At 40.1% G+C, this 26172-nt stretch overlaps 2 protein-coding genes across 4 annotated transcripts in view; one reads left to right on the top strand and one right to left on the bottom strand.

Annotated features, from left to right (window-relative positions):
• LOC106577075 (VPS10 domain-containing receptor SorCS1) overlaps positions 1-13427 on the top strand; it is a 50861-nt gene extending 37434 nt beyond the window's left edge. The window contains exons 19-27 of the mRNA XM_045700854.1: positions 477-663; positions 838-971; positions 1425-1548; positions 2173-2285; positions 3234-3368; positions 5041-5140; positions 6290-6398; positions 7534-7688; positions 8491-13427. Of these exons, the coding sequence (XP_045556810.1) occupies positions 477-663; positions 838-971; positions 1425-1548; positions 2173-2285; positions 3234-3368; positions 5041-5140; positions 6290-6398; positions 7534-7688; positions 8491-8549 (1116 nt within the window). The 3' untranslated portion in view covers positions 8550-13427. The remainder of the gene's footprint in view (positions 1-476; positions 664-837; positions 972-1424; positions 1549-2172; positions 2286-3233; positions 3369-5040; positions 5141-6289; positions 6399-7533; positions 7689-8490) is intronic.
• Positions 13073-26172, bottom strand: part of LOC106577020 (VPS10 domain-containing receptor SorCS3) — a 61739-nt gene continuing 48639 nt past the window's right edge. Inside the window, exons 15-27 of one of the 3 annotated variants that reach the window (XM_014154665.2) lie at positions 25812-25929; positions 25422-25555; positions 24778-24891; positions 24433-24604; positions 23135-23318; positions 22711-22844; positions 22447-22570; positions 20631-20743; positions 20293-20418; positions 19948-20047; positions 18943-19048; positions 18614-18774; positions 13073-14921 (exon numbers count right to left, since the gene is read on the bottom strand). In XM_014154665.2, coding sequence (XP_014010140.2) covers positions 14857-14921; positions 18614-18774; positions 18943-19048; positions 19948-20047; positions 20293-20418; positions 20631-20743; positions 22447-22570; positions 22711-22844; positions 23135-23318; positions 24433-24604; positions 24778-24891; positions 25422-25555; positions 25812-25929 — 1651 coding nt within the window. In that variant the 3' untranslated portion in view covers positions 13073-14856. The other 2 variants (XM_014154664.2, XM_045700855.1) reach the window with 2 other exon arrangements.

The following is a 26172-nucleotide window of genomic DNA, read 5'->3' as shown; positions in this document are numbered from 1 at the left end:
TAATTTGTAGGGGTGCAACTGCATCTAGGGTATTGCGCAAGGTTAAATTGAGTTCCTCGGTTAGGTGGTTAACTGATTTTTGTCCTCTGATGTCCTTGGATAGGCAGAGGGAGTCTGGAAGGGCATCAAGGAATCTTTGGGTTGTCTGAGAATTTATAGCACGACTTTTAATGCTCCTTGGTTGGGGTCTGAGCAGATTATTTGTTGCAATTGCAAACGCAATAAAATGGTGGTCCGATAATCCAGGATTATGAGGAAAAACATTAAGATCCACAACAATTTCCTGTTGCTGCATGAATATTTTCCTGCTGTAGCAAACTGGCTGAAATTAAGATCCTACATTTGTATAACAATGTATTGCTACAGGCAGAATATGTGTAGGGTATAGAAATCAATATACTGTAAATAGTGCATTTAAATTATTATGTTGAACATGCACACTGTATCTCGGCATAAACATGTGTTTCCATTGGTAGGGTGATGGCTCCACAACAAGTATAACAGTGGACTTTGGAGATGGGACGGCCATATCCTACGCTAACATCAGCTCCATAGAGGATGGGGTCAAACATACCTACAGTAAAGTGGGCATTTACCAAGTGGCTGCCATGGCACTCAACAGCCTGGGCTCTGAGAGAGTCTTACTATACCTACATGTTACTTGTAAGTGAAACAGAAATGAATGACGGATATAATTACTTTGCTGTAGAGTTACAGTACAGGTGCTCTTTGCAGCATTTCTACCTGAAAATAACTTTCTGTGAATGATGTGTCTGCAGTAGGAAAGGACTACAATTCCATGAAAGAAAACACATGTTTTGTTGTTTGGTGTTGTAGGTACACTGGAGCAAGTGCAGCTTTCAGCTCCTTCTGTGGTTGTTAGGAATAAAGCAGTGAATCTATCAACAGTCCTAAAGCCAAGTTACGTTGGAACGGTCACATACTTCTGGTGGTTCAACAACCACACTGAGGTCAGTCAATCAAGATTTCCACTATATCTTCCAACCTTTTAGATTTACAGAACTCTACTCACCTCATGTACACTGTGAATTGTAATATTGTGTGTTGTATGGACAAACCTACCTATAGTGACACAGATTGAGTTTTGATACAACAAAACGAACATAGTCAACATGGTACAGGCATCATCGATAATATAATCTATACACATATAAAGACTATACCCCCCCCCAAAAAAATGACACAAATAAAATGCACTTGTCTTTTCCTCCTACCACTGACTTTGCTGATAACTACTTTAGTGAGGGAAAATTAACTTGCTACCATTGTTATATGTGGTTGTCTCACCTAGCTAGCTTAAGATGAATGCACTAATTCTAAGTCGCTCCGGATAAACACATCTGCTGAATGACTAAAATGGAAATGTATTAAAAATGTATGCATTCCATTTCTATGTCTGTAAGCCTGTCGTGACTTTAGTGGGAGGAATGTCCTTCACCTTCTACAAGGAGGGAACTCATACGGTCACCGTACAAGTGTCAGTAGGCAACACCGTCCTTCAAGACAAAATAACTGTTGCAGTCTATGGTGAGGTCTTTGAAATGACTCATCTCTGTATTACTGAGGTGTTATAGCTAGGTTTCTAACAACCTGGTGGTAAATGATCTGTGATATAAAATATTGATTGTGATGTTCATCCACTTGATCATTATAATAATTTAGATGTTTAATGTTTAATTAAGTAATAAGGCATGAGGGGGTTAAGGGCTGTTCTTATGGGGTGGCAGTGTAGCCTAGTGGTTAGAGTTTTGGACTAGCAACTGAAAGGTTGCAAGTTCAAATCCCTGAGCTGACAAGTTACAAATCTGTCATTCTGCCCCTGAACAAGGCAGTTAACCCACTGTTCCTAGGCCATCATTGAAAATAAGAATTTGTTCTTAACTGACTTGCCTAGTTAAATAAAGGTAAAAAAACAAAAACACGATGCAATGCAGAGTGCCTGGATACAGGCCTTAGCCGTGGTATATTTGCCATATACCACAAACCCCTGAGGTGCCTTATTGCTATTATAAACTGGTTACCAATGTAATTAGAGCAGTACAAATTCAGAGCTCAAACCACCCAGTTTATAATCTCTTATGATCTAGTAACAGTTTCTTTCTTATTATCTAGTATCCATTAGCAATTAACATGTCTTGTATTTTCCTGTAGAATATTTCTGGTCACACGTTTTAGCATTCTCCTCTAATCTGGATGCCTTCAATCCTGCTGTGGCTGAATGGAGGCAGGACATCAGTAGGGTGGTCAAGGACTCCATGGTCCAAGTGAGTCCTTCTTTAAATATTCTACAGTGCTACTACTGCACTTTTTACCAGTGAATTACTGGGATTACAGTGACTAATTGGTGATCTCTGATGATTAATTCATAAGTAATTTTAACAGCATTGCGAACAATTTGGTAGCAAATGGTACACTCTTATACAAATCTAGAACCTTAAAGGGTTTTTCAGCTGTCCCCATAGGAGAACCCTTTGAAGAACCCCTTTTGGTTGCAGGTAGAACACTTTTGCTTCCAGGTAGTACCTTTTGGGTTCCGTGTAGAACCATTTCTACAGAGGGTTCTATATGGAACTCAAAAGGATTCTACTCTGAACCAAAAATGTTTCACCTCGAACCAAAAAGGGTTCTCCTAAGTGTACGTCATGATGCTTCCCTCACATAATTCACTAAAGAAAGATATCATTACTAGCAGTATACCATTTCTAAGTGCCACAAATCAGGTTATTTCCCTATAAGTATTTGGCCTATTGTAAATAACAGGTAGAGTGCACCATATAGGGAAAGTGCTTCCAGTCCCCTTTGTCTCTCTCAGGATGTCAAGAAGAGCATTGGGTTACATAACGGACACTGAGCTATATATACCCCTCACAGTGGGAAACATTCACTTTGACCTTCTGTCTTGTCAGATATTACCACGTTTTATACCAGGAAAGTGACAGGGGACCTCTGGTTACAGCGCAAATGCACTTAAAAGGCCTGCCCTTTACCAAAGACTGTCAAATGGAACTTGCATGTTTGGGCTGATTTGTGCATTATATCTTGACAGTGACTGGTACTTAGTCAGATGAGATCTAAAGCAGAAAACTGGGTGAATTTAGCCTTTTCCATGCTTAATTACAGTGCAATGCTATACAGTATAACACAACCTTACGTAAATAAAGAAGAAACAGATCTCAGAATTGTATTTATTTTTCATTACTTTTTAATTGAAGGTCACAGGGATCAATGGAGAGCAGCTTCTGGTGTCAGTGCTCCCAGGGTTGCCAACGGCAGCAGAGTTGTTTATCGTCCCAGAGAAAAGGTCAACAGAGGGGACGATGAATAGAAAAGGGACACATTTAGAGCAGGTAATGTGTCACCAGGCTTCATAGTCAAACACATCCACATTTTGAGGAGTTTTTAATTAGTTATTTTTGATTATTATTGTTATTCTCATTTACATAGTTCCATTACTAGAATCATGCCAAAGTTAGGCCAACCTCAACATTCAATACAAGCAAGTAATAACAGCATCACTAGCAGCACAAAGTAGAAACACATTTCCTCTTGATTATATTATTCATATCATGGTGGCTTCATGATTTGCTCATAATGAGTTTTTCTCTCTTTGCTGCTTTAATCACACGTGCATATGGAGCCTGCTGTTATTTTATTCGAAATATAAGTGCAACAAAATGACATTTCAGTACACATTCTCACCACTAGAGGGCAATGTCTTCCCATCAAAATAATAGAACCTCAGCCTTGAAAACCTGCATTCATCTCAATACAGCATTGTAATCTGCATCACAATTTATTTCACATAACTCAATTCTAACCATGAGAAGTGGATAGTTCTAATACGTACTATACTTTACCATTCACTCCAATATCGAAGGGTTTGTTTCGAATAGAATCACAATGAATAGAATGACTAAGATGTTGGCACTGCGCTCTGTTTAACAGCTCTATAATTCTTGGCATACTATAGAACTGATAAAACACACCACGTTTTCATCCGCATTTCAGCAGCTCAAGCTTATAGTAAAATGGATATCCATTTCAGTCCATCATCAGACACTTTTATTCTGCATCATCTGTTACAATCCCAGATCCACGTATTTGTATAGGACATATTTGCATATGTTGCAACAAGTAAACACAATTCCAGTGGATCAGTTAGCCTTGAAATGAGTTAATAGGTATTTAACAATGATGCATCATGTAGTAGAACACATGTATAGAGGAGACTAGTGGTGGGGCACCCTGAGTTGGGAATTTTGGGGGATGTATTTATCTACAGCCTGTCTGATTACCTGGCAAGACCTTACAGACAATGGGGTAATACATCTTAGTTCACTGTTGCACGTCTTCTTGTGTCGTGAGTGGCATGGCGTGTGTGCGCATGTTTGTGTGTCCATGTGTGTATGCATGAGTTCTTGCGTGATGTCTGGTGCAGCTTATTAAAATGTGTAATAGATTTACTGACCCTGATACGCCACTAGAATAAAAAGTAATTATTCATACAGAGTAGAGCAGTCTAATTTTAACCAATGGGAAGAGTTTAGAAAGAACAAGATGGAATAAGTGAGCCATGGGCTTTGGGAAGGCTTTCTGGTCTCTTGTTAAATGACTGCTTCATCTAGGTGTGAAAAGCAGGGGAAATCATAGAGTATTGGAAAGAAAAGGAGGAGAAGGTTACTTAAGGCAATGTATTTTATTGTGGTCTGCCATATTATTAATCTGAAAAAATATCCAAAACAAAAAAAATATTGGAAAAGCGACATACTGTACAGTATACATTTTTCAAATGTCACTCACTCTTGCCTCATAAGGCAATTTTTCCTGATAAGATTTCAATTGCTATGATTGGTCTGTCAGCCTTTCGACAGGAATTGAATTACAGTAGGCCTTTCCATGTCATATCAGCACTTGCCCTTCTTTAAAACGAAGCAGTATTTACTATTCATGACTGAAGTTTAAATATTGATGAGTGTGAAATGGTGCTGGTAACCAGAGCTGTGTTTTATTCCTCCACAGCTTTCTCAGGTCCTGCTAAGTGCCCTGAACCAAGACCTCATCCAGTTTACTCTGCGGCCCGGGGTTCAGGTTAACGTTTACCCCACACGACTGTCTCCAGGTCAGCCAGTCTGCTGCTGTGTTCACAGTATAGTCTGAGGTCTGGTCATAGGACAGTTACAGATATAAGGTCCTATCTACAGTACTACTATGTCATTAGAATTAAGAGTTATGGATGTTGGCCATTTTGGAATGATGCTATCATGTAGTAGAATAAAATAGTAGAATATTCAGTAGGTAATCATATTTGTTGAAACAGTCTCAACACCCCCAAGACAACACACACACACACACACACACACACACACACACACACACACACACACACACACACACACACACACACACACACACACACACACATACTTGAGAGGTTGTTAGCACAGGGTCAGCCAAAGAACAATACACCTGAGCAAATCTTTAAGTTAAAGGGATACTTCAGGATTTTGGCAATGAGGCCCATTATCTACTTCACCAGAGTCAGATGAACTCTCTGTGCTAGCATGCTAGTAGATATAGATCCAAAAGTTAATCTGACTCTGGGGAAGTAGATATAAAGACCTCATTGCCAAAAAATCCTGAAGTATCCCTTTCATGTGATGCTCCAAAGGTTTTGTATAATTTCAGCCAGTAGTTTTGAAAGTAGTGCTCACGAGCCAAAATGGGTCCCTGAAAATTGTGCACAATTGTGTACTACGTCATCCACTTCGTATGATATGTTACAAATTGCACACACAAAAAAATTACATTTATTTATTTTTCGCAATTTGTATGATATGTTACGAATTCTAATTCTTATGATATGTTACGAATTCTAATTCATATGATATGTTACAAATTCTAATTCGTACGATATGCTACGAATTCATGAGAGCTTAACATCCTGGACTGCATCTTTAAGTGCTTTGCTCAAGGCCAATACAGCAGGATATTGCACCTGTTATTTGAACCAGCAACCCAGAGAAGTCTAGTGCCACAACATCTTTATGAGAACGATATAAGAAAGACATAACTCATGTTGTTTTGATCGTTAAGGTCAAATTCAGTTACACTATGGTGGTGAAAATGTAAAAAACCTGGACCAGATATCACCCCTGGTGAAAAGCCTCACAGCACCTGGGAGTTTGATGCCAGAAGTAAAAGACTCAACCCTGTATGTCTCTCTTTGTCTGATGTCTATATCCTTTTTTCTCCTTTATTCTTTTCCAAGCTCCTCTCGTGGACACCAGTGAGAGTGGACACAATGGTGCTGCAGTCATTATGCTAGTGTCTGTAGTATTTGTGTGTTTGGCAGTTTTCGTTATCTACAAGTTCAAAAGGTAAGGTATCCCGGACTTCATTTTAATGAAGCTGATTCAAATGAGAGTGATATTGTCAATTCAGGCCATTCTCACACACCAATCCTTAAGCAAATTCAGCTGTACATCTTACTCCTCAAATCCAATAGCTAAAACGAGCCAAAATATAATTAACTATCTTTAGAGTAATCCTATCAATTGAATTTCTTCGAAGCCACTTCTCTTTCCTATCCTCTTGAATATTCCTGGGAATTACAGTTTAAACAATTCTCTAAGTTCTGAATGGGTGTCAGTATTCTGCAGTTTATCAATATTAATCTATCTGACAATGTGAAAGTTGACCTTTCTGAAATGCTAAATAGAGCCAGTCAGGTTGAGGCATTCAACAGCAGTAATGGCTGAAAAGTTAAGACCTGAGACAACATACAATGCCATATGAAATGGATAGTATCCTCTGCTTCCATTACATTGCAAAAGACCACACTCTCCCACAAGTTAAAGGTGCATTATGCAGAAATCGCACCGCCATTTCCTAAAATTCAAATAGCTCGCCTAATTTCAATTTATGTGACAAAACAAGAAGTCATTGGGTAGAGAATCATTGTGCCATCTAAACCGCTGTAAAATATATTTTCCATAGCCAAAAATATTGTATTTTCAGCTGTTTGAAGCTGGTGTGCTAAACCGAAAGTAAAAGACCCAAAAACAAAACTTAAGAACGGGAGGCATAGAAATAGCGCACATAGAACAGATCTACAGCTTCTTAGACTTGCTTTCATTGACAATGACAGATCTATAACTCACTATGTAACTATGTGAATTTGGTCGAGTCACCCAAAAAGTTCAATATTGCAGCTTTAAAATTATTACTACTACTCATAGTGTTAAGTGTGTGAATCTGTCACTTTTCAAGACATAATGAGGGTAGTTCATAGTTTAACATTTATCACCAGAATGAAAAGGTACTGTAACTACCCCATGAAACCCAGAATGATCAGAAAATCTAACAGGGAGTGTTACTCCATTTTCCCTCATTGGTGGTAAATACAGTATATTTTATGAGATATATTACAGAAGGGATTAAGTAGAAAACGATATATTCACTATTCCTTTGCTGTTCCTCTTAACTCTTTTGTACAATGTATATTTCCTATAGGAAGATCCCTGGCATCAACATATACACAGAGGAGAGGTCAGAGAAACAACAGGAAGTGATCCCTACGGTGGCGTCCATAGCTGTCCCAAATCCTGAGGGAGACATGGTGACCTCTTTGGAGCACTTGGACACAGGGCCAGATGCACGTGGCATAGGTAAGGTATCCTTCATAAAAGGGCAATTACTGATAAGTAATCAAGAATAACTCATGCCTTATTGATGAGATATTGCTATAAATTCACATATTTTACCTTTTCTATAGTGGTGTACTGCTTTATTAAAGGGATTGTGCGACATTTTGGCAATCAAGCCCTTTTTTTCTACTTACCCAGAGTCAGCTGAACTCATAGATACCATTGTTATATCTCTGCTTAGAGTTTGAATTCAGTTGAAGGTAGTTTCTGGAGCCATTGCTAACAGCTAACATGATAAAAGAAACTACCTTCAACTTCCTTCAAACTGCACGCAGAGACATACCAATGGTATCCATGAGTTCATCTGACTCTGAGGAAGTAGAAACAAGGCCTTAATTGCCAACATGTTGCACTATCCTTTTAATGCTTGGCTGATTTAAAAAAATAAAGTTTTCACAGGTAGATCAAATCAATTAATTGAAATGAAAATGTTCTTACTTTCATCATTTAAGTTACGATATGTTCCCATAGGTTTGCATTGGTACTGTAAGATGGCCTTACCATGCCAATACACCTCATTAAATTGAATTGTGTACAGCAGTTATTTTTGTGTTTATGAATAAATTAGTGTCCTGAATAATGTACCAGTGCAGTGATAAGCGACTCTGTAGAGCTCTAGTGGTTGATATACTCCTTTCCATTGTCAAGCAAGATTTGTTGGTATCGAAGATGGATATGCTTGCATGCAAAAATAGATATGCTAGTGTGCTAATGCTGATATATCATTTCTGCTCTGTCTCTTGTGTCACTTCTCTCTGGCTAGGATACCTGCCATCTCTCACAGACATCAAACTCTCAGATGAAACTCCCCATGTGTTTTAATTCTCCGAGTCTACAGCCGACTTGTAATACATCTTTTTGTCAGTTACTTCCAGCAAACTCTAAAGTCATGGAACCAATGGATGGTCTCGGGTGTTTTCTACTCATGCATGGACAGACCAGCTTACACTATTTTGCCTGGACTCTGGGGGGGGGACTGTACAGATTTTTACATGCGTCTTGAAAAAGGAAATTTTTGATCGAAATACTTGTATTTTTGCAAGAACATTGAAGTTGTTTATGGAAATAGTGTAAATTCAGAATTGCTGAACTAAAGATTATTTGACTCAGATGGTTACAGTCGTGTATATGACCTCAAGACATAAAACAGTAGTGTACAGTAATCTATTTAATTTGAGTGTTCCATTTATAGTTCATCTCTAGTGGTAGGTGTGTGGAGGATATGTAAGTGAAGTGTACTTAGTAGCTAACTACATGGAAATGCTGTATTTGAATGAGATGTGAGAGAAATGTCTGAATGTTTGGTTTGATCACATTGGCCTGAGTTCTAACTTGAGATTCATGCACAAAACTCTGCACTTGTTTCTCAAATTTGGGTTCAGCCCATAAGGCATGCGCTAGTTCATATCTATGACTGTGTTAAGCCATTCTTATGACAACGTTATGACAGAACTTATGTTATATCTGCTGGTTGTAAGAGGATGGAATTTTTCACTTTGTACATATCAATATCAGACGAGATCTTTCCCACTGGGCAAAAACTGGTTGAATCAACGTTGTTTCTACGTAATTCAACCAAATAATTGTGATGACGTTGAATCAATGTGGAAAACTGATTGAATTTGCAGATGGTCACCAACGTAAGGGCATTTCACCCAACTTTGAACCTAAATCCAATGATATGGTGTCATTTGTTGTTGATTTCACTTTGAATTCATGTTAGTTGACAACTCAACCAAATGTAAATCCAAACTAGACGTTGAACTGAAAGTCTGTGCTCAGTGGGTTGGCTCTGCTGGATTCTGCCTGGATCAGAAGTTGAGGGCACACTGAAATTGGAGTGCAGTCCTTGCAGAAAGAGACGGGTAGACCCCAGGGGCTTGCATGAGGTTATAGTTCAGGACTTACCATGCAGACTTCATGTCTGTCAAAGCTTGGATTTTCTGAAGAGGTTTTGCACATAAGAAAGGGACATACAGTATCTGCATGCTCTTTTTTTTCTTTACGTTTATTCTCACACTGGATATGTGCCATGGTATTAACTCTGGATGCTACCACTCAACTTACAGTATTGTTGCACACATTACCATCGGAACTTCTTTCCTTGGGCAAAATGCTATAGGGGAAAGATTCATTTCCAATCTCCTCGTTTCCCGAATTGGGACTGAGAAATGGAAGAATATTCCTTCTTGTCGACAGTCTGCTAGACTGAGATGACTGACAGTTTTCGGTTGGTTGGCTGTCTCGTTGGGAGAGGCACAGAAGTTCTGAATCAAACTCTCTTTTAATGTATTGTCAGCATAACATGTCAGTTAGACAAATTAACTAGAAGCTATCCACTTGCCTCCACACTCCTTCAATACAGACTAACACATAAATGAACTCAACAACTCAAACCATACATCAGCAATTCCGTTTTTATTCATAGCTTGGCATTTCTAAAACAACACTTTGTTAAGCTTTGTTAAGCATACTGTGCAAGAAAACTGTACATATTTGTTTTCATGTTATTTGTTTTTCACTTCACATAGAGTTACAGCTAATATGTATTTGGAGAAATGTAAAGTACTTTCCATTTGCAAACAGGCTATAGCTACAGTAGGTGTTGTGAGTCCTCTACAGCCCCGTTTATACCTGGTGCTAATATATGTCCTTTGTCCTGATCTTATCCACATTCTGATTGTGCCCTTATTGTAGCCATTGTGTAACCTTTATTTAACTAGGCAAGTCAGTTAAGAACAAATTCTTATTTACAATGACAGCCTACACTGGCCAAACCCGGACAACGCTGGGCCAATTGGACTCCCAATCACGGGCGGTTGTGATACAGCCTGGAATCGAACCAAGGTGTCTGTGGTGACGCCTCAAGCACTGAGATGCAGTGCCTTAGACTGCTGCGCCATGGCATTTAAACATGGTAGTAAATGTGTCTTGTACACATTTGCTGTGTACCTATTGTGACCAGATATCCTGGTCTGTCCCTGTATGCAAATTATTTAACAGATATTCTTTCAAAATAATATTTACTTATTGTAGGACACATATAGATTTCATAAGTCAATGGTGTCACCTGTCAAGGACTTTAGGGGGTGGGATAGTGATGATTTCACAGTCCAGATCCGTCTACGCTTGAAAGATTTCCAGACACAATGCATTTCAGACTACCTCCGGAGGTGGTCAGGAAGATCTGATCACAATCAGATCACAATGTTTCTTTTAATCAACTACACCTGTTTAAAAATGTGGGCACAATCAGAATGTGGACAATATCATGACAAAGGACACATGTTAGAATCAAGTATAAACGGAACTTACGGTTCATCAATTCAGATGTGTTTTGGGGTGATATCCTTCCATACCAGACAATGTGAGTTGAAAGAATACATGTAAAAAATACTGGCAATATTAAGATCTAGAGGGTCAAACATATTGAACATGATCATTTTTGGTTCAAGAATATCTGCAGCTATATTTTTATTTGTATTTGTTTAACCTTTATTTTATCAGGGAGTCATAGTGAGACCAAGGTCTCTTTTACAGAAAATGCACACATCAGTATAAATACTAAATGTAAGCTGGAAGAACAACACGGTCATAAAAAACAAACACATTCATCAGCTTTCTGAACTTGCCCTAGAGAGACCAGAACATCACATTTAAGAACATTTTGAAGACTGTCACACAAATAACGTGCAAGAAAACTTAAAGCTGATTTACCTAACTCAGTAGAGACCAAAGGAATTTCCAAAGTTTAGTAATGATGTTCTGTATAGTGGTACATTTTGTAAAAGGGGTTTATAAATGAAAACATAGCAATTCATCAACTTACGTGACGTCAAAGAGGGCCAACCAACTTCCTGGTAGAGAATGCAGTGATGAGTACTAAAATTGTCGCCCGTAATAAAGCGTAGTGAGCATATAACGGTTTTAATGAAGTGGCAGCTGCGTTCATAAAGATGTCGCAATTGTCTAGGACCGATAGGAATGCTGACTGAATAATCTGCTTTCTACTATTTAGCGAGAGGCGGGACCTATTTCTATAGATATTCTGTTTGATTAGTTCAGGAAAATAATTATTCCAACTGCCCCTAACAGTTGGTTGGATAACAGTTTGATTTAGATGCTGATAAACCTGAGTTAGCTACAGTAGATCTGAGCTTTTATTAAGATGAGTAGGAGGAGAAGCGATCTTGGAGAAAACGGACTGGGATTAGCTCATGATAAGGATCTTTAAGATAACCATCCACAGTTCTGTTTTTAACTGTAACAAGTGTTATTTAGCATACAATGTGTTCTAAGGTTTCATTTGCATATACTTGGAGGCCGACTGGGAGGACAATGAAGCCTGGAGTGTATCTAATGGACTAGTTTCACATTTTCCCCGCTGCTCAACAAATTAATTATCCCCTCTCCAGGATATCAACACACAGTCAAGCAGGATTTCCATAAGTGGAATAGCGCCTTGAATGAAAATATCCCACAACAATAGCTAGCAGCAATATTGTGTTAGACCCAGTGTAAAATTGACGAGCGTGTTTCCTTTCATTGAGTACTGCATTATGGTATCTGCCCCTGCTACAGGAATGCAGTGCCAATAATTTGGAATGAGAAACTGAGGTAGAGTGAGGCTCCCAGGGTCATGGAGCTGTTTGGCAATGATGGAGGTTGGTGACTGACATCATGGTGTTGAAATAGTGACACAAAAAAGTCAAGAGAGAGAAATACAGACAGGGGGTGGGGGGAGAGAAAGAAATGCACTGGTTCAGAGCCAAATATTACTTCAATGTCAGGGGAATGAAATCTCACACAAACTGATCATACTTCTGGCAAAAAGCGGTAACTTCAGGGCCTATGATGAATAACAAGGAAGTGTTTGTGTGTGTGTGCATGTCCATGTGTGTGCATGTCTAGCCTTAGTTGGCAGATATAAGGAATATGTGTTCTAGCCAGGATTCACTCTGCAATACCTTTGGGGGTAATAGTGAAACAAAGGTTCAGGAAGCTGGGGGGTGTTTGTGTTAGAGGCTGTCCCCATGACAGTACAGACAGACAACTACTCTGACAGAGGACATGCATACATTATTTAATGGAAATAGCTTTGTTTCTCAATCACTTCTGTGGCAATTAGTTATTATAAGGTAGACTATCCCCGAACCATGGTGAATAACATGAAGCATTGGTCATGATAATTATGCTGGTTTGGTTAAAGTCTTGCGAACCCAGACACTTCAGTCTTAGAATCTGTGCTTATGGAGAACGTAAAGCTTGGAACTTAAGGTTAGTTTCCTTTAAATATTTGTTTTCATCTCCATCAATATATGTAAAAAAAAAAAACAACAACATACTTTCATAGAAAAATACATTTATTTGGAACAATTTGAAAATTGTATTTTGTTTACAGTAAGAAATGTGAAGTAAAAACTAAAATATTAGCTTAGCTAACAAAATGAACAATACAGTACAGCTCATGCTCTACAGCAACGTTTGCTACATGTTCAACAAGACCATCAGACAAATGTTTTATAAACAGTTTAATACTTTGACTAATCTTAAAATCACCATAATCAACACTTGCTTACTTCTTCGTATTATCTTACATGTTACTGCTAAAAAGTGAATTATGACATGCTAGAAAAGGTGAACAATATTATTGTACTTATTGTAAAATGAGCAGAAGGCTAATAAATAATACAAACTCTGTTCAATGTACCAAGCTTTTTGAATGGTCAGTTTAAGAAGAAATGTAGACCTACATGTTTTGTATCCACCTGTACACATCCTAACAGCCTCAAACAATCTCTAGACTACAGTTATCAAGCAGCCACACTGATTTGTACACTGAACAAAAATATAAACACAACATGTAAAGTGTTGGTCCCATGTTTCATGGGGTGAAATAAAAGATCCCAGAAATGTTCCATAAGCACAAAATGCTTATTTCTCTCACATTCTGTGCACAAATTTATTTATATTCCTGTTACTGAGCATTTCTCCTTTGCTAAGATAATCCATCCACCTGACAGGTGTGGCATATCAAGAAGATGATTAAACAGCCTGATTATTACAGAGGTGCACCTTCTGCTGGGGACAATAAAAGGCCACTTTAAAACGTGCAGTTTTTCACACAACACAATGCCACAGTCTCAATTTTTAAAGGAAGCGTGCAATTGGCATGCTGACTGCAGGGATGTCCACCAGAGCTGTTGCCAGAGAATTTAATGTTCATTTCTCTACCATAAGCTGCCGCCAACATTGTTTAGAGAATTTGTCAGTCTGTCCAACCGGCCTCACAACTGCAGACTACCTGTAACCATGCCAGCACAGGACCTCCACATCCGGCATCTTCACCTGTGCTGAGAAGTATTTACGTCTGGAATAAAGCCCTTGTGGGGAAAAACTAATTCTGATGGGCTGGGCCTGGCTCCCCAGTGGGTGGGCCTGGTTGCCAAGCGGGTTGGCCTATGCCCTCCCAGCCCCACCCATGGCTGCACCCCTGCCCAGTCATGTGAAAATATTAGGGCCTAATTCTTTTCAATTGACTGATTTCCTTACATGAACTGTAACTCTTTATGTGAACTGTAATTCCTTATATGTACTGTAATTTATTGAACTGCATTATTGGTTAAGGGCTTGTAAGTAAGCATTTCACCTATTTGGCGCATGTGACAAATAACATTTGATTTGAAACTGTTGTGTGTTGCATTTATATTTTTGTTCAGTATAGTATGCCTTTTGTCTTATTACCTACATTCCACCTCCCCTGTGCAATAGAACAATAGATGCAGTTGTCATTATCAAGAGAACATCCGTGAGATAATCATGTTGAGCTAAATAATTAATTAGCAATGCAATCTGGCACTTAAGAACACAATATATTTTTTCAACAATGGCATTTTCTAATGCCTAATACAACATCCACAGATGTCAAATTACACTTCTTCAATACTGAAATAATGTATACACACCAAATAATATATTCTCCTGCTATATAGTAGATTTCTAAAGTCTTGTGAAATACGTATTTAGTAGCAGTTCTCAGCGACAAAAGTAAATAGTGAAAACAAAGATTTCTTAAGTTGGCACATTGAAATACCACAATCTGTACTTACAGTACTCAGAATCTCATTTCTTAGACATTAGTACAAGTAGGAAATTCTCTTGTGATCACTCTCTCCCCATTTCTTCTATATTCTCCTGGTGATAGAATACATAAATCAAAGTATAATTATTATGAATAGTGCCCCCAAAGACACTATTGTCACCAACCCCCCAATAATAGAATGTTTTGATGTTGGCAGCATTTTGTGGAACTTTGTGTCGTCTACCAACTAAACTAGCATAGGAACCACTGCAGGCATCAGAGTAATCATGGGATCTTAGCAGACAGACAACAGGTGGTCAATTCATTGAATCTAATGGTACAAATAACATTTCCTGTATTGCTCTGCCCATTGAAAATAAAAAGTTGGAAGGCAACAGAAGAGAAATCAATCTGTCTCAGATCACTAAGGTCTGCTGGAGGAGAGACCTGCTGCGAGATGAAGATTGGCCAAAGTGCTGACCTCCCAAAAAGCCTCCAGCCCAAATGTCTATCAGGACCACTGCAGTGCCACAATTGTCAAAAACAGTTAGCAGTCCCCTGCTTTAACAACCCAAAATGGTTTCCCTATGTCAACCTTTATGCTTCATGCTTACAGGAGCTTATGGTGCAGATTGAATTGGAAAGTAGGCCTACACCGTAAATCTTACTGTATCTTGTAGTGGCTTATGATAATGCCTTCATGACACTTGAAATTGACACATTGCTTGCCATTGCAATCCATAATTCTGACAGAACTCATAATATCTGACACAAACCTATTATAATAGAATATAAGGTAAAACGGATTTCTAAAGAGTGCTTCACTGTGGTTTTTATTGCAGCTCACTTGATGCATTAGCCATTTCTTTGAAAATGTGTGAGTTAGCTAACTAACTAATTATGGCTTTTTAACTTGCTGTCCAAGCATAGATGAAAACATATTACAATGTTTCAATTATACTTTTTGTTTTACCCAATTTAGCGTGATTAATTGATAAAATTGCGTGCTTGACTGGTCCCGAACGAGCGTGATGTATATTACGGCATTTTACAATACAACTTTATTGTCCATATGTTACATAGCACAATGGAAATGTGTCTTCTGCTCTGTACGTTATGTGTGGACAGCTGATTTACATACAGTACCAGTCAAAAGTTTGGACACATCTACTCATTCCAGGGTTTGTCTTTATTTTTACTATTTTCCACATTGTAGAATAATAGTGAAGACATCAAAACTATGAAATAACACATATGGAATCATGTAGTAACCAAAAAAGTGTTAAACAAATCAACATACAGTACCGTTCAAAAGTTTGGGGTCACTTAGAAATGTCCTTGTTTTTGAAAGAAAAGCAACATTTTTGTCCATTAAAATAACATCAAATTGATCAGAAATACAGTGTAGACTTGGTATTTGGTATTTTATTAGGATCCCCATTAGCTGCTGCAAAAGCAGCAGCTACTCTTCCTGGGGTCCACACAAAACATGAAACATAATACAGAATGACATAATACAGGACATCATAAAACAAGAACAGCTCAAGGACAGAACTACATACATTTTTAAAAAGGCACATGTAGCCTACATATCAATGCATACACACAGACTATCTAGGTTAAATAGGGGAGAGGCGTTGTGCCACGAGGTGTTGCTTTATCTGTTTTTTGAAACCAGGTTTGCTGTTTATTTGAGCAATATGAGATGGAAGGAAGTTCCATGCAATAAGGGCTCTATATAATACTGAACATTTTCTTGAATTTGTTCTGGTTTTGGGGAGTATGAAAAGACCCCTGGTGGCATGTCTGGTGGGATAAGTGTGTGTGTCAGAGCTGTGTGTAAGTTGACTATGCAAACAATTTGGTATTTTCAACACATTGTTTCTTATAAAAATACATTCTTAATGTTGTAAATGACTATTGTAGCTGGAAACAGGTGATTTTTTATGGAATATCTACATAGGCGTAGGTGACTCGCTGGGAGTAGAGGTGACTCGCTGGGAGTAGAGGTGACTAGCTGGGAGTAGAGGTGACTAGCTGGGAGTAGAGGTGACTAGCTGGGAGTAGAGGTGACTAGCTGGGAGTAGAGGTGACTCGCTGGGAGTAGAGGTGACTAGCTGGGAGTAGAGGTGACTAGCTGGGAGTAGAGGTGACTCGCTGGGAGTAGAGGTGACTCGCTGGGAGTAGAGGTGACTAGCTGGGAGTAGAGGTGACTCGCTGGGAGTAGAGGTGACTACCTGGGAGTAGAGGTGACTAGCTGGGAGTAGAGGTGACTAGCTGGGAGTAGAGGTTACTAGTTGGGAGTAGAGGTTACTACCTGGGAGTAGAGGTGACTAGCTGGGAGTAGAGGTGACTAGCTGGGAGTAGAGGTGACTAGCTGGGAGTAGAGGTGACTAGCTGGGAGTAGAGGTGACATCCACATTGTCACTAACAAGGAGGCAGTGTTTACATGAATATGGAAGATGTGTGATTAAAAAATTATCTGCAACCATCACACCTGTGTTCCAATGGCACGTTGTGTTAGCTAATCCAAGTCTATCATTTTAAACGGCTAATTGATCATTAGAAAACCCTTTTGCAATTATGTTAGCACAGCTCAAAACTGTTGTTCTGTTTAAATAAGCAATAAAACTGTCCTTCTTTAGACTAGTTGAGTATCTGGAGCATCAGCATTTGTGGGTTCGATTACAGGCTCAAAATGGCCAGAAACAAAGACCTTGTTCTGAAACTCATCCGTCTATTCTTGTTCTGAGAAATGAAGGCTATTCCATGCGAGAAATTTCCAAGAAACGGAGTATCTCGTACAACGCTGTGTACTACTCCCTTCACAGAACAGCGCAAACTGACTCTAACCAGAATAGGAAGAGGAGTGGGAGGCCCCAGTGCACAACTGAGCAAGAGGACAAGCACATTAGACTATCTAGATTGTGAAACAGACGCCTCACAAGTTCTCAACTGACAGCTTCATTAAATAGTACCCGCAAAACACCACTCTCAACGTCAACAGTGAAGAGGCGACTCCGAGATACTGGCATTCTAGAGTTCCTCTGTCCAGTGTCTGTGTTATTTTGCCCATCTTAATCTTTTCTTTTTATTGGCCAGTCTTAGATATGGCATTTTCTTTGCAACTCTGCTGGTGACACTTTGCTGGTGACACTGTCTATGATTTATTTTATTTAGAATTCAAGGCACACTTAACCAGCATGGCTACCACAATATTCTGCAGCGATACGCCATCCCATCTGGTTGCGCTTAGTGAGACTATCATTTGTTTTTCAACAGGACAATGACCCAAAACACCTCCAGGCTGTGTGAGGGCTATTTGACCAAGAAGGGGACTGATGGAGTAATGCATCAGATGACCTGGCCTCCACAATCACCCGACCTCAACCCAAATGAGATGGTTTGGGATGACTTGGACCACAGAGTGAAGGAAAAGCAGCCAACAAGTGCTCAGCATATGTGGCAACTCCTTCAAGACTGTTGGAAAAGCATTCCAGGTGACTACCTCATGAAGCGAGAGTGTGCAAAGGGTGGCTACTTTAAAGAGCACTTTTTTGCTTAACACTTTTTTGGTTACTTCATGATTCCATGTGTGTTCTGTCATAGTGTTGATGTCTTCACTATTATTCTATAATGTAGAAAATAGTAAAAATAAAGAAAAACCATGGAATGAGTAGGTGTGTCCAAACGTTGACTGGTACTGTAGGCTACGACATGTGATAATGTTCTTGGGAGCCTGGCTCTGAAGGCCTTGGTCCAATAGGCAGGTCTGTTAATGTTCTAGACGCTAAGTCAAACTTACCTCTGCTCCTGGTCTTCAATTCTTTCTCCATGAGTTCCTTCTCTGTGGGGAACTCACTGAGCTTCATCTTGGACATGGTATTGTTCTGCCCGACCGTGCCAATCATCTCCGGCTCCTTTTCCTGGTTCTCCTCAGCCTGGACATGGATCCAAGGGATTTTCCTAACAAGCCAGACACCACTTGACTGACGTCATGCAAACTTAACCTGCAGTACTGTAAGAACTTCACTTATTTGTTAATAGTTTAGAGTATAATGTGGCTTCAAGAATGCCACTAAGACAAAATAGGTTGACTATAACCAACCAATAATTATTATAATGAGAACATACCTTTTCAACTTGAAGATGAAGAACACAGCTAAACCAACAAACGCCACAGATAGCAACATCAGCATGACTGAGCTACTGTGAATAGGGTTGGAGTAAACCAGAGGTGCTGGGGAAAGACAGAGACAGACCAGTTTCTGCTTTAGCCAATTCCTTTGTTGATATCATTTATTTAATGTAGTATTGTCTTTGTGTTACTCTTGTCTATAACTGTTCTGTACTGTGTCATGGACATTTTGCGTGGACCCCAGGAAGAGTAGCTGCTGCATAAGGGATCCTAATAAACAAAAAAAATCATGCCGAACACACAAAAAAAGAGTTGGAGAAAAAAAGGGGAGAAACCAGCAAATATTCACATTTTTTCACGTAGTATGAGCCCATTAGGTCTGAGCGGTTCGGAAGGAGCGGTATCTGTCATGTTCCATTTTAAGACGGCATACAAAGGGCCTCCATACATGAGGTCGCACTCTATCTCCCCATGCATCTGAAAGGTTTGTGCTTAGTCATGGCTTTAAGTGCTGAGGCGTATTATTCTGAGTATGTATTAGCCCACCCCTCCCAACCCATATTTCTCTCTTCCAAGATGAGACCAGTGAAGTTGATGACCTTTCCATAGCATTTTAAAGGCTTCTCAGACCTTTCCATGCAGACACAAGTGAAGACAGATCAATCGCTGGATGAAAAGGGTAAAGTAATGTGGGTTTGATCGACACGTTTTGGTGATATGCTAATATTCAAATGACCCCACTGATTTCCAAGGTGCATACTAAAGATACCCGTTGTTAATCGTATTATTGATCGCAATGACTCCAAGACACTCTACTGTAATAAGATAGTTATAAAAGGGATTCAATGGAAAATGTCCATCAATATCTGCTGTTAACATTAGTTGACATTGGCTGGTGAATTGAGTGTCAGTACAGTGCTTGTTATAGTATTTTGAATTGTTTATGTATTGTTATTTTGCACTTTATACTGTGAAAGAGACAAAGAAAAACTGCAACTTACCCAAAGTTAGCTGTGTGATGTAAACAATTATTTGAGTGTCAGCTTTCAACTCAAACTGGACCAATCCTTGGTTCAGGGCATTTATAACAAGGTTTGATATCTGTTTGACATAATAGACAAATTACTTGGCACCCCAAAATGTGCATTTGCAAAGATTATTCTTTTTCAAATTTGAATAAAGGCTTATGATAACATTATCTTGGAAAACCAATTAAGTCAGTTAAACCCCATTGTTTATACAAATGTGGATTTTGAGCAGATGAATTAGACGATTAGATCTGTTCTAGAAGATTTCCAAAAAGACAAACTCTTGCAAGAAGTCAAGCAAAATATGCTTACACTCACTAAGTCCTCTTTGTTCTGCTTCCCATGTTCAGGCAACTGTGTCTCAGGCAGGATAAATAGTTCTGCTGTTGTTGGAACACCTGGAAACAACGATACCAACAGCCGTTCCTCTGGAAATCCAGAAACCTGTAATAACAGTCTTACAGTCAAACATACACACTGCTATTGTGGGAAAACCCATGATACTAAACATCTATGTTTACTTTATTTCCTTAATATGTCACATTGAATGAAGTAATCCTCATCATGTCTCATGTTCTGAAATTGTTAAGACCATAAAAGCCATTGCGTGACAACCTCATATCGACTGTCGTCCCAGAGGGAACTTCTTCCTGTACCTGTGATACAGCTGTCCTCACCACGCGGCCCACGTCCTCTCTCCACTCCGGGATGTCAGGGTTGTGCTCGTCCAAAGCCGGAGAGAACGATAACAGCAGGGATTTGAAGAAATCTGTGATACATGGAGGATGCTGCCATGAACCCACAAAGTGTTTCCGTGTGGCAATGTACCATTTAGAATTATTCAGTTTGCTCAGAATTGCTTTTGATCTGACATGACTTTACAATTTCTTCTTGTTCCTCATGGCATGGAGATGACTAGCTGGGAGTAGAGGTGACAGCTGGGAGAAGAGGTGACCTGTTGGGAGAAGAGGTGACTAGCTAGGTGTAGAGGTGACTAGCTAGGAGTAGAGGTGACTAGCTGGGAGAAGAGGTGACTAGCTGGGAGTAGAGGTGACTAGCTGGGAGTAGAGGTGACTAGCTGGGAGTAGAGGTGACTAGCTGGGAGTAGAGGTGACTAGCTGGGAGAAGAGGTGACTAGCTGGGAGTAGAGGTGACTAGCTGGGAGAAGAGGTGACTAGCTGGGAGAAGAGCTGACTAGCTGGGAGAAGAGGTGACTACCTGGGAGTAGAGAAGACTAGCTGGGAGTAGAGTTTACTAGTTGGGAGTAGAGGTTACTACCTGGGAGTAGAGGTTACTACCTGGGAGTAGAGGTTTACTAGCTGGGAGTAGAGTTTACTAGCTGGGAGTAGAGGTTACTAGCTGGGAGTAGAGGTTACTAGCTGGGAGTAGAGGTTACTACCTGGGAGTAGAGGTGACTAGCTGGGAGTAGAGGTGACTACCTGGGAGTAGAGGTGACTACCTGGGAGTAGAGGTGACTACCTGGGAGTAGAGGTGACTACCTGGGAGTAGAGGTTACTACCTGGGAGTAGAGGTTACTACCTGGGAGTAGAGGTGACTACCTGGGAGTAGAGGTGACTACCTGGGAGTAGAGGTTACTAGCTGGGAGTAGAGGTGACTACCTGGGAGTAGAGGTTACTAGCTGGGAGTAGAGGTGACTAGCTGGGAGTGGAGGTGACTAGCTGGGAGTAGAGGTTACTACCTGGGAGTAGAGGTGACTACCTGGGAGTAGAGGTGACTAGCTAGGAGTAGAGGTGACTAGCTGGGAGTAGAAGTTACTACCTGGGAGTAGAGGTGACTACCTGGGAGTAGAGATGACTAGCTAGGAGTAGAGGTGACTACCTGGGAGTAGAGGTGACTACCTGGGAGTAGAGGTGACTAGCTAGGAGTAGAGGTGACTAGCTGGGAGTAGAGGTGACTACCTGGGAGTAGAGGTGACTACCTGGGAGTAGAGGTGACTAGCTAGGAGTAGAGGTGACTAGCTGGGAGTAGAGGTGACTAGCTGGGAGTAGAGGTGACTAGCTGGGAGTAGAGGTGACTACCTGGGAGTAGAGGTGACTAGCTAGGAGTAGAGGTGACTAGCTGGGAGTAGAGGTGACTAGCTGGGAGTAGAGGTGACTAGCTGGGAGTAGAGGTGACTACCTGGGAGTAGAGGTGACTAGCTGGGAGTAGAGGTGACTAGCTGGGAGTAGAGGTGACTAGCTGGGAGTAGAGGTGACTTGCTGGGAGTAGAGGTGACTCGCTGGGAGTAGAGGTGACTAGCTGGGAGTAGAGGTGACTAGCTGGGAGTAGAGGTGACTCGCTGGGAGTAGAGGTGACTAGCTGGGAGTAGAGGTGACTAGCTGGGAGTAGAGCTGACATCCACATTGTCACTAACAAGGAGGCAGTGTTTACATGAATATGGAAGATAAGTTGCATACTTACGTTACATTCATATTACCAATAAAGACATTCGAAGGACTCCTTCCCACTCACCTTTGACAATGATGATCTTGGTATCCTGCAGTATGTTGCACCCAGAAGACACTTGGACCATGATCCTGTTCATGCCCTCCTTCCAAAACGTGTACGAGATGCTTCCATCCAAGGTTATTAAGGGCTGGGTTTCGCAAGATAAAGAGAATGGCATAGAAAACCGCACAACCTTGCCTTTTCCAGCACACATGGAAAACACAAAGGACCAAAATAACTTTCCGCAAATAAACTCAAGGTCAGAGTAATTGGGTGAAGGAACCTCACCTCGGAGCTGTTTTCAAACCACCAGAAGAAGGTGAGTGTTCTGTGGTGGACAGGCCAGACCACAGCCGTTAGGTTAGCTTCTTTCTTCCTGATGGCAACAATAGGAGCTGAGAGATACACACGCTCCACTGGGCCTGAGACACACCAAAGCACACAAGAGAACCACATTGGCCAATACAAACTGAAAGCAGTCTTTTTGGGAACACTAAATTGGTTAGTTGACCAATACAACAAAATCAAACAGCTTCATAAGCACTTAACATTCAATCCATTAAAGGTTGTTGTAGGTCAATCTATAGTTGGTGACATGTGATCATCCGTAATCTATGCTGGTGTCAGTAGTTTACTGTGGTAACATGCTTGGGTAGGAAAAGTCATTAAACCACATTAGACATAAGGGAACCAGTGTTTCTCATTGACATACTAGTGATGTGTAGGAACATGGAGCTGATGTCATAACCCTGGCTGTTCTCTGCATGTGCTGTCACTCTGAAGATCCCATCTTCTCTATAGCTGTGTTTGATTCCATCGCCTCTCCGGCTCAGGTTGTACATGAACGTGATGCCGTCCCCAAAGTCTAGCTGGATATAAGTCCACAACGAGTTTCCCTGGAGACAAGAAGTAATACAGGCATTAGTCAAAACAGATTATGTTATGACACTGCATTATCTTTCACAGGGAAGAGCTGTCTATGGGAATACTTGGGATGAGATTTGAGATTAGACATTGGAGAAGTACAGGGCCCAGTTTTTATAAACTTTTAAATCAGAATCAGAATTAGCCGGATTCTGTAATCCTCTTTTTTGCTATCCAGGATCAGATCAATCTGGTCATTTCTTTGCCATTTTTTTCAGAAAATAATCGAATAGGATCATTCTGATCCAGATACCAGAATATCAAGATCACAGAATCTGGATATTCAGTGCTTTGAACAGGCCTACACCTAGCCATCTACTGGGCAGGTTATGGGACTACTTCTACACTGTCATAGGGAAACAGAGATGAGTAAACTACATGAACAAATGTACCTAGACTACAAATAATGGAGCCTGCATATCACTTATAAGTCAGTACATTTATTTGAAACTTCTCAATGTAACAACATATCTATACTGCGATCAATTAAACAAAATTCAACTTTGGTTATCAGATGTAAGAACGTTTTTAAAAACCTTGTCACCTTAGTTGCATTGACATTTCTTGGTTGTAGAGGCTTTCACCTTTCTAAATCCACCCTGAATCCAACCTTCATGTGGTGTCAAGATAATCCAGATTTTGGGCATCAAAATTATCCCAATCACTATTTTTGAGTTTTGAAAAACACAAACACTTAATTCAACCCTGATTAAAGGTGAGATTGGATTACCAAATCTGTATCCCTATCAGAATCACCTTTTTAAGTTTTGTAAAAACCCAATTCTAACATTTAGTCCTATCCGATTGCCGAAATATGATCAGATAACTTTTGAAAAATTGGGCCCTGGAGACGAGAAAGTGAGAGATAAAGATAGAAAGCCAAACAGACACAGACAAATGTAGTGAGTCATAGTGCTTTCATCCCAAAACCAGACGAGAAAAGTTCAGGCTCTGGGGACGTCACGTCAACCAACACTTCAAAAGCACAAGATAATCCAGGACAAACATCCACAGTTTAATGATTAAATAATAATAATATGGCTAGTAATGGCACAGTTTCAGTTAGTGGTGGGAGAGGAAACTCACATCATCCAGATACACCAGGAAGGTGACATTACTGCCCACGGTGGCGGTGAGCTCTCCCTGGCTGGTAGTCAGTCTGAGGCCTCTGGGAGGCCTGGGGGAACAATGCTGTTTCCTGGGGGAGTACACATCCTTCCCTCCCTCTTTGCAATTATTGGACAAAACCTTTCTGTACCTGAATTCACAGCATAGATGTCATTTTAGAATGGATAGTGAGACTAGATTTAATGTAATCTCACAATGCAGAGAGAGTAATTTGCTGAACAAAGGGCCCTATCAAATCACAGCACAGAATGTTATTTTGCCCAAGGAAGGAAGGAATTAGGGACAGTACTACAAGGTACCTACCCTGTGCTGTTGAGGTAGTTATGGCTAGTGCTACAGCTTCTTGTCACCGTGCTTGGGTTGAACCAAAAAGCAGGGGTACATTTTCCATCGGCTTGACGTTCATACCCATAATCACTGTAAAACATGAGACATTTCAGTCTCCTTTCCCCTATCTGTCACGAAAAAGTATTTTCAGTTGAACGATGGGTAAGACTTAGTGCTAGTATTAACTAAAGACATGACTATTGTCAGACATATAGGATCAAAGAGAATTTCAGACAGAAAGATAAGACATTTAGAATTAATTTAGCAATTAATTACTTATTAATTGGATGATGATAAATCATTTGACATTATGTAAATTAGACCAGCCTGTTAGTCACATTCACAATTTTCAAACTATAATTGGATTGTGTGTATGCATGAACAGTGGCTATTTGCAATAAACTAGAGAACATGTTGGGAATTGAAGAGGTATAAAGTTGAGCAAACTAATATTTGTGGTGGTTAGATGTGTGATTAGGAGGGCTGTTAAGTCTGTCAGGCTACAATAATTAAGAAACAATTCCATTTAATGTCCAGCAGAGAGTTGGGAGATGGGTTACACTTACAATGCCATTGCCTATTCACTGACGTAACAAATGAGGAAGTCTACCATAACTTGCCATTCAAAATCATATGTCCTGCAGATGCATGGTTCTGAGGATATGACTCGGGAGTAGTCCTGGGCCAGCATACAGCGGTTACCCGGCCTCCGTTTCATAAAGGTCTGCTTCTCTCCCATCACACAGGGCTCTCCCTATCAAACAACATGACATGTCATTCCCTGTGGGGAATTTCATTACATTGATTCAATGTTTTTTAGTGCTCAACAGTCTGAAATTATACTGTATGAATATACAATGTGATTCAGCTGAGTGTGTGTGTGCGTGTGTGTATGTGTGTGTGCGTGCGTGCGTGTGTATGCATTCATGTGCTGTGTTTACAGTTACAATAAACAAACATGCCCATCTTGATGTTGGCATCAAATCAATAACTTTCAATATGTCTTTTACCTTGTTATGTAGGTGCCAAGTCTGATAATCTCCGTCCATGCATCTCCTGCTAAAGATGGCTTTGTAGTCAATCTTTATCAGCTGCCATTCTGAAACACGGCTTAAGTGTCCAGTGAAACTTAAATCAACAAAACAAAACATTAGGTAAGTTGTTAGCCTTATTGTCTTTGTCGCTTGTAAAATTAAGATGCTGGGACTGCTCAGACCAGTATATTGCTGCTGTGGCTGAGACGCACAAACTAAACACAAACAAAAATAATATATATGCAAACACAATTGCGTGTATCGCACCTCTGGGCAAACAAAACATTATAAATTGAGATATTAAGTGTAAACGCTATTTACCCATTCAAGCATAATA

Source organism: Salmo salar, chromosome ssa18 (assembly GCF_905237065.1).
Source record: "Salmo salar chromosome ssa18, Ssal_v3.1, whole genome shotgun sequence".
NCBI lineage: Eukaryota > Metazoa > Chordata > Actinopteri > Salmoniformes > Salmonidae > Salmo > Salmo salar.
Note: the sequence above shows the minus strand (reverse complement) of the source record. Positions and strands in the feature narration are given on the sequence as shown.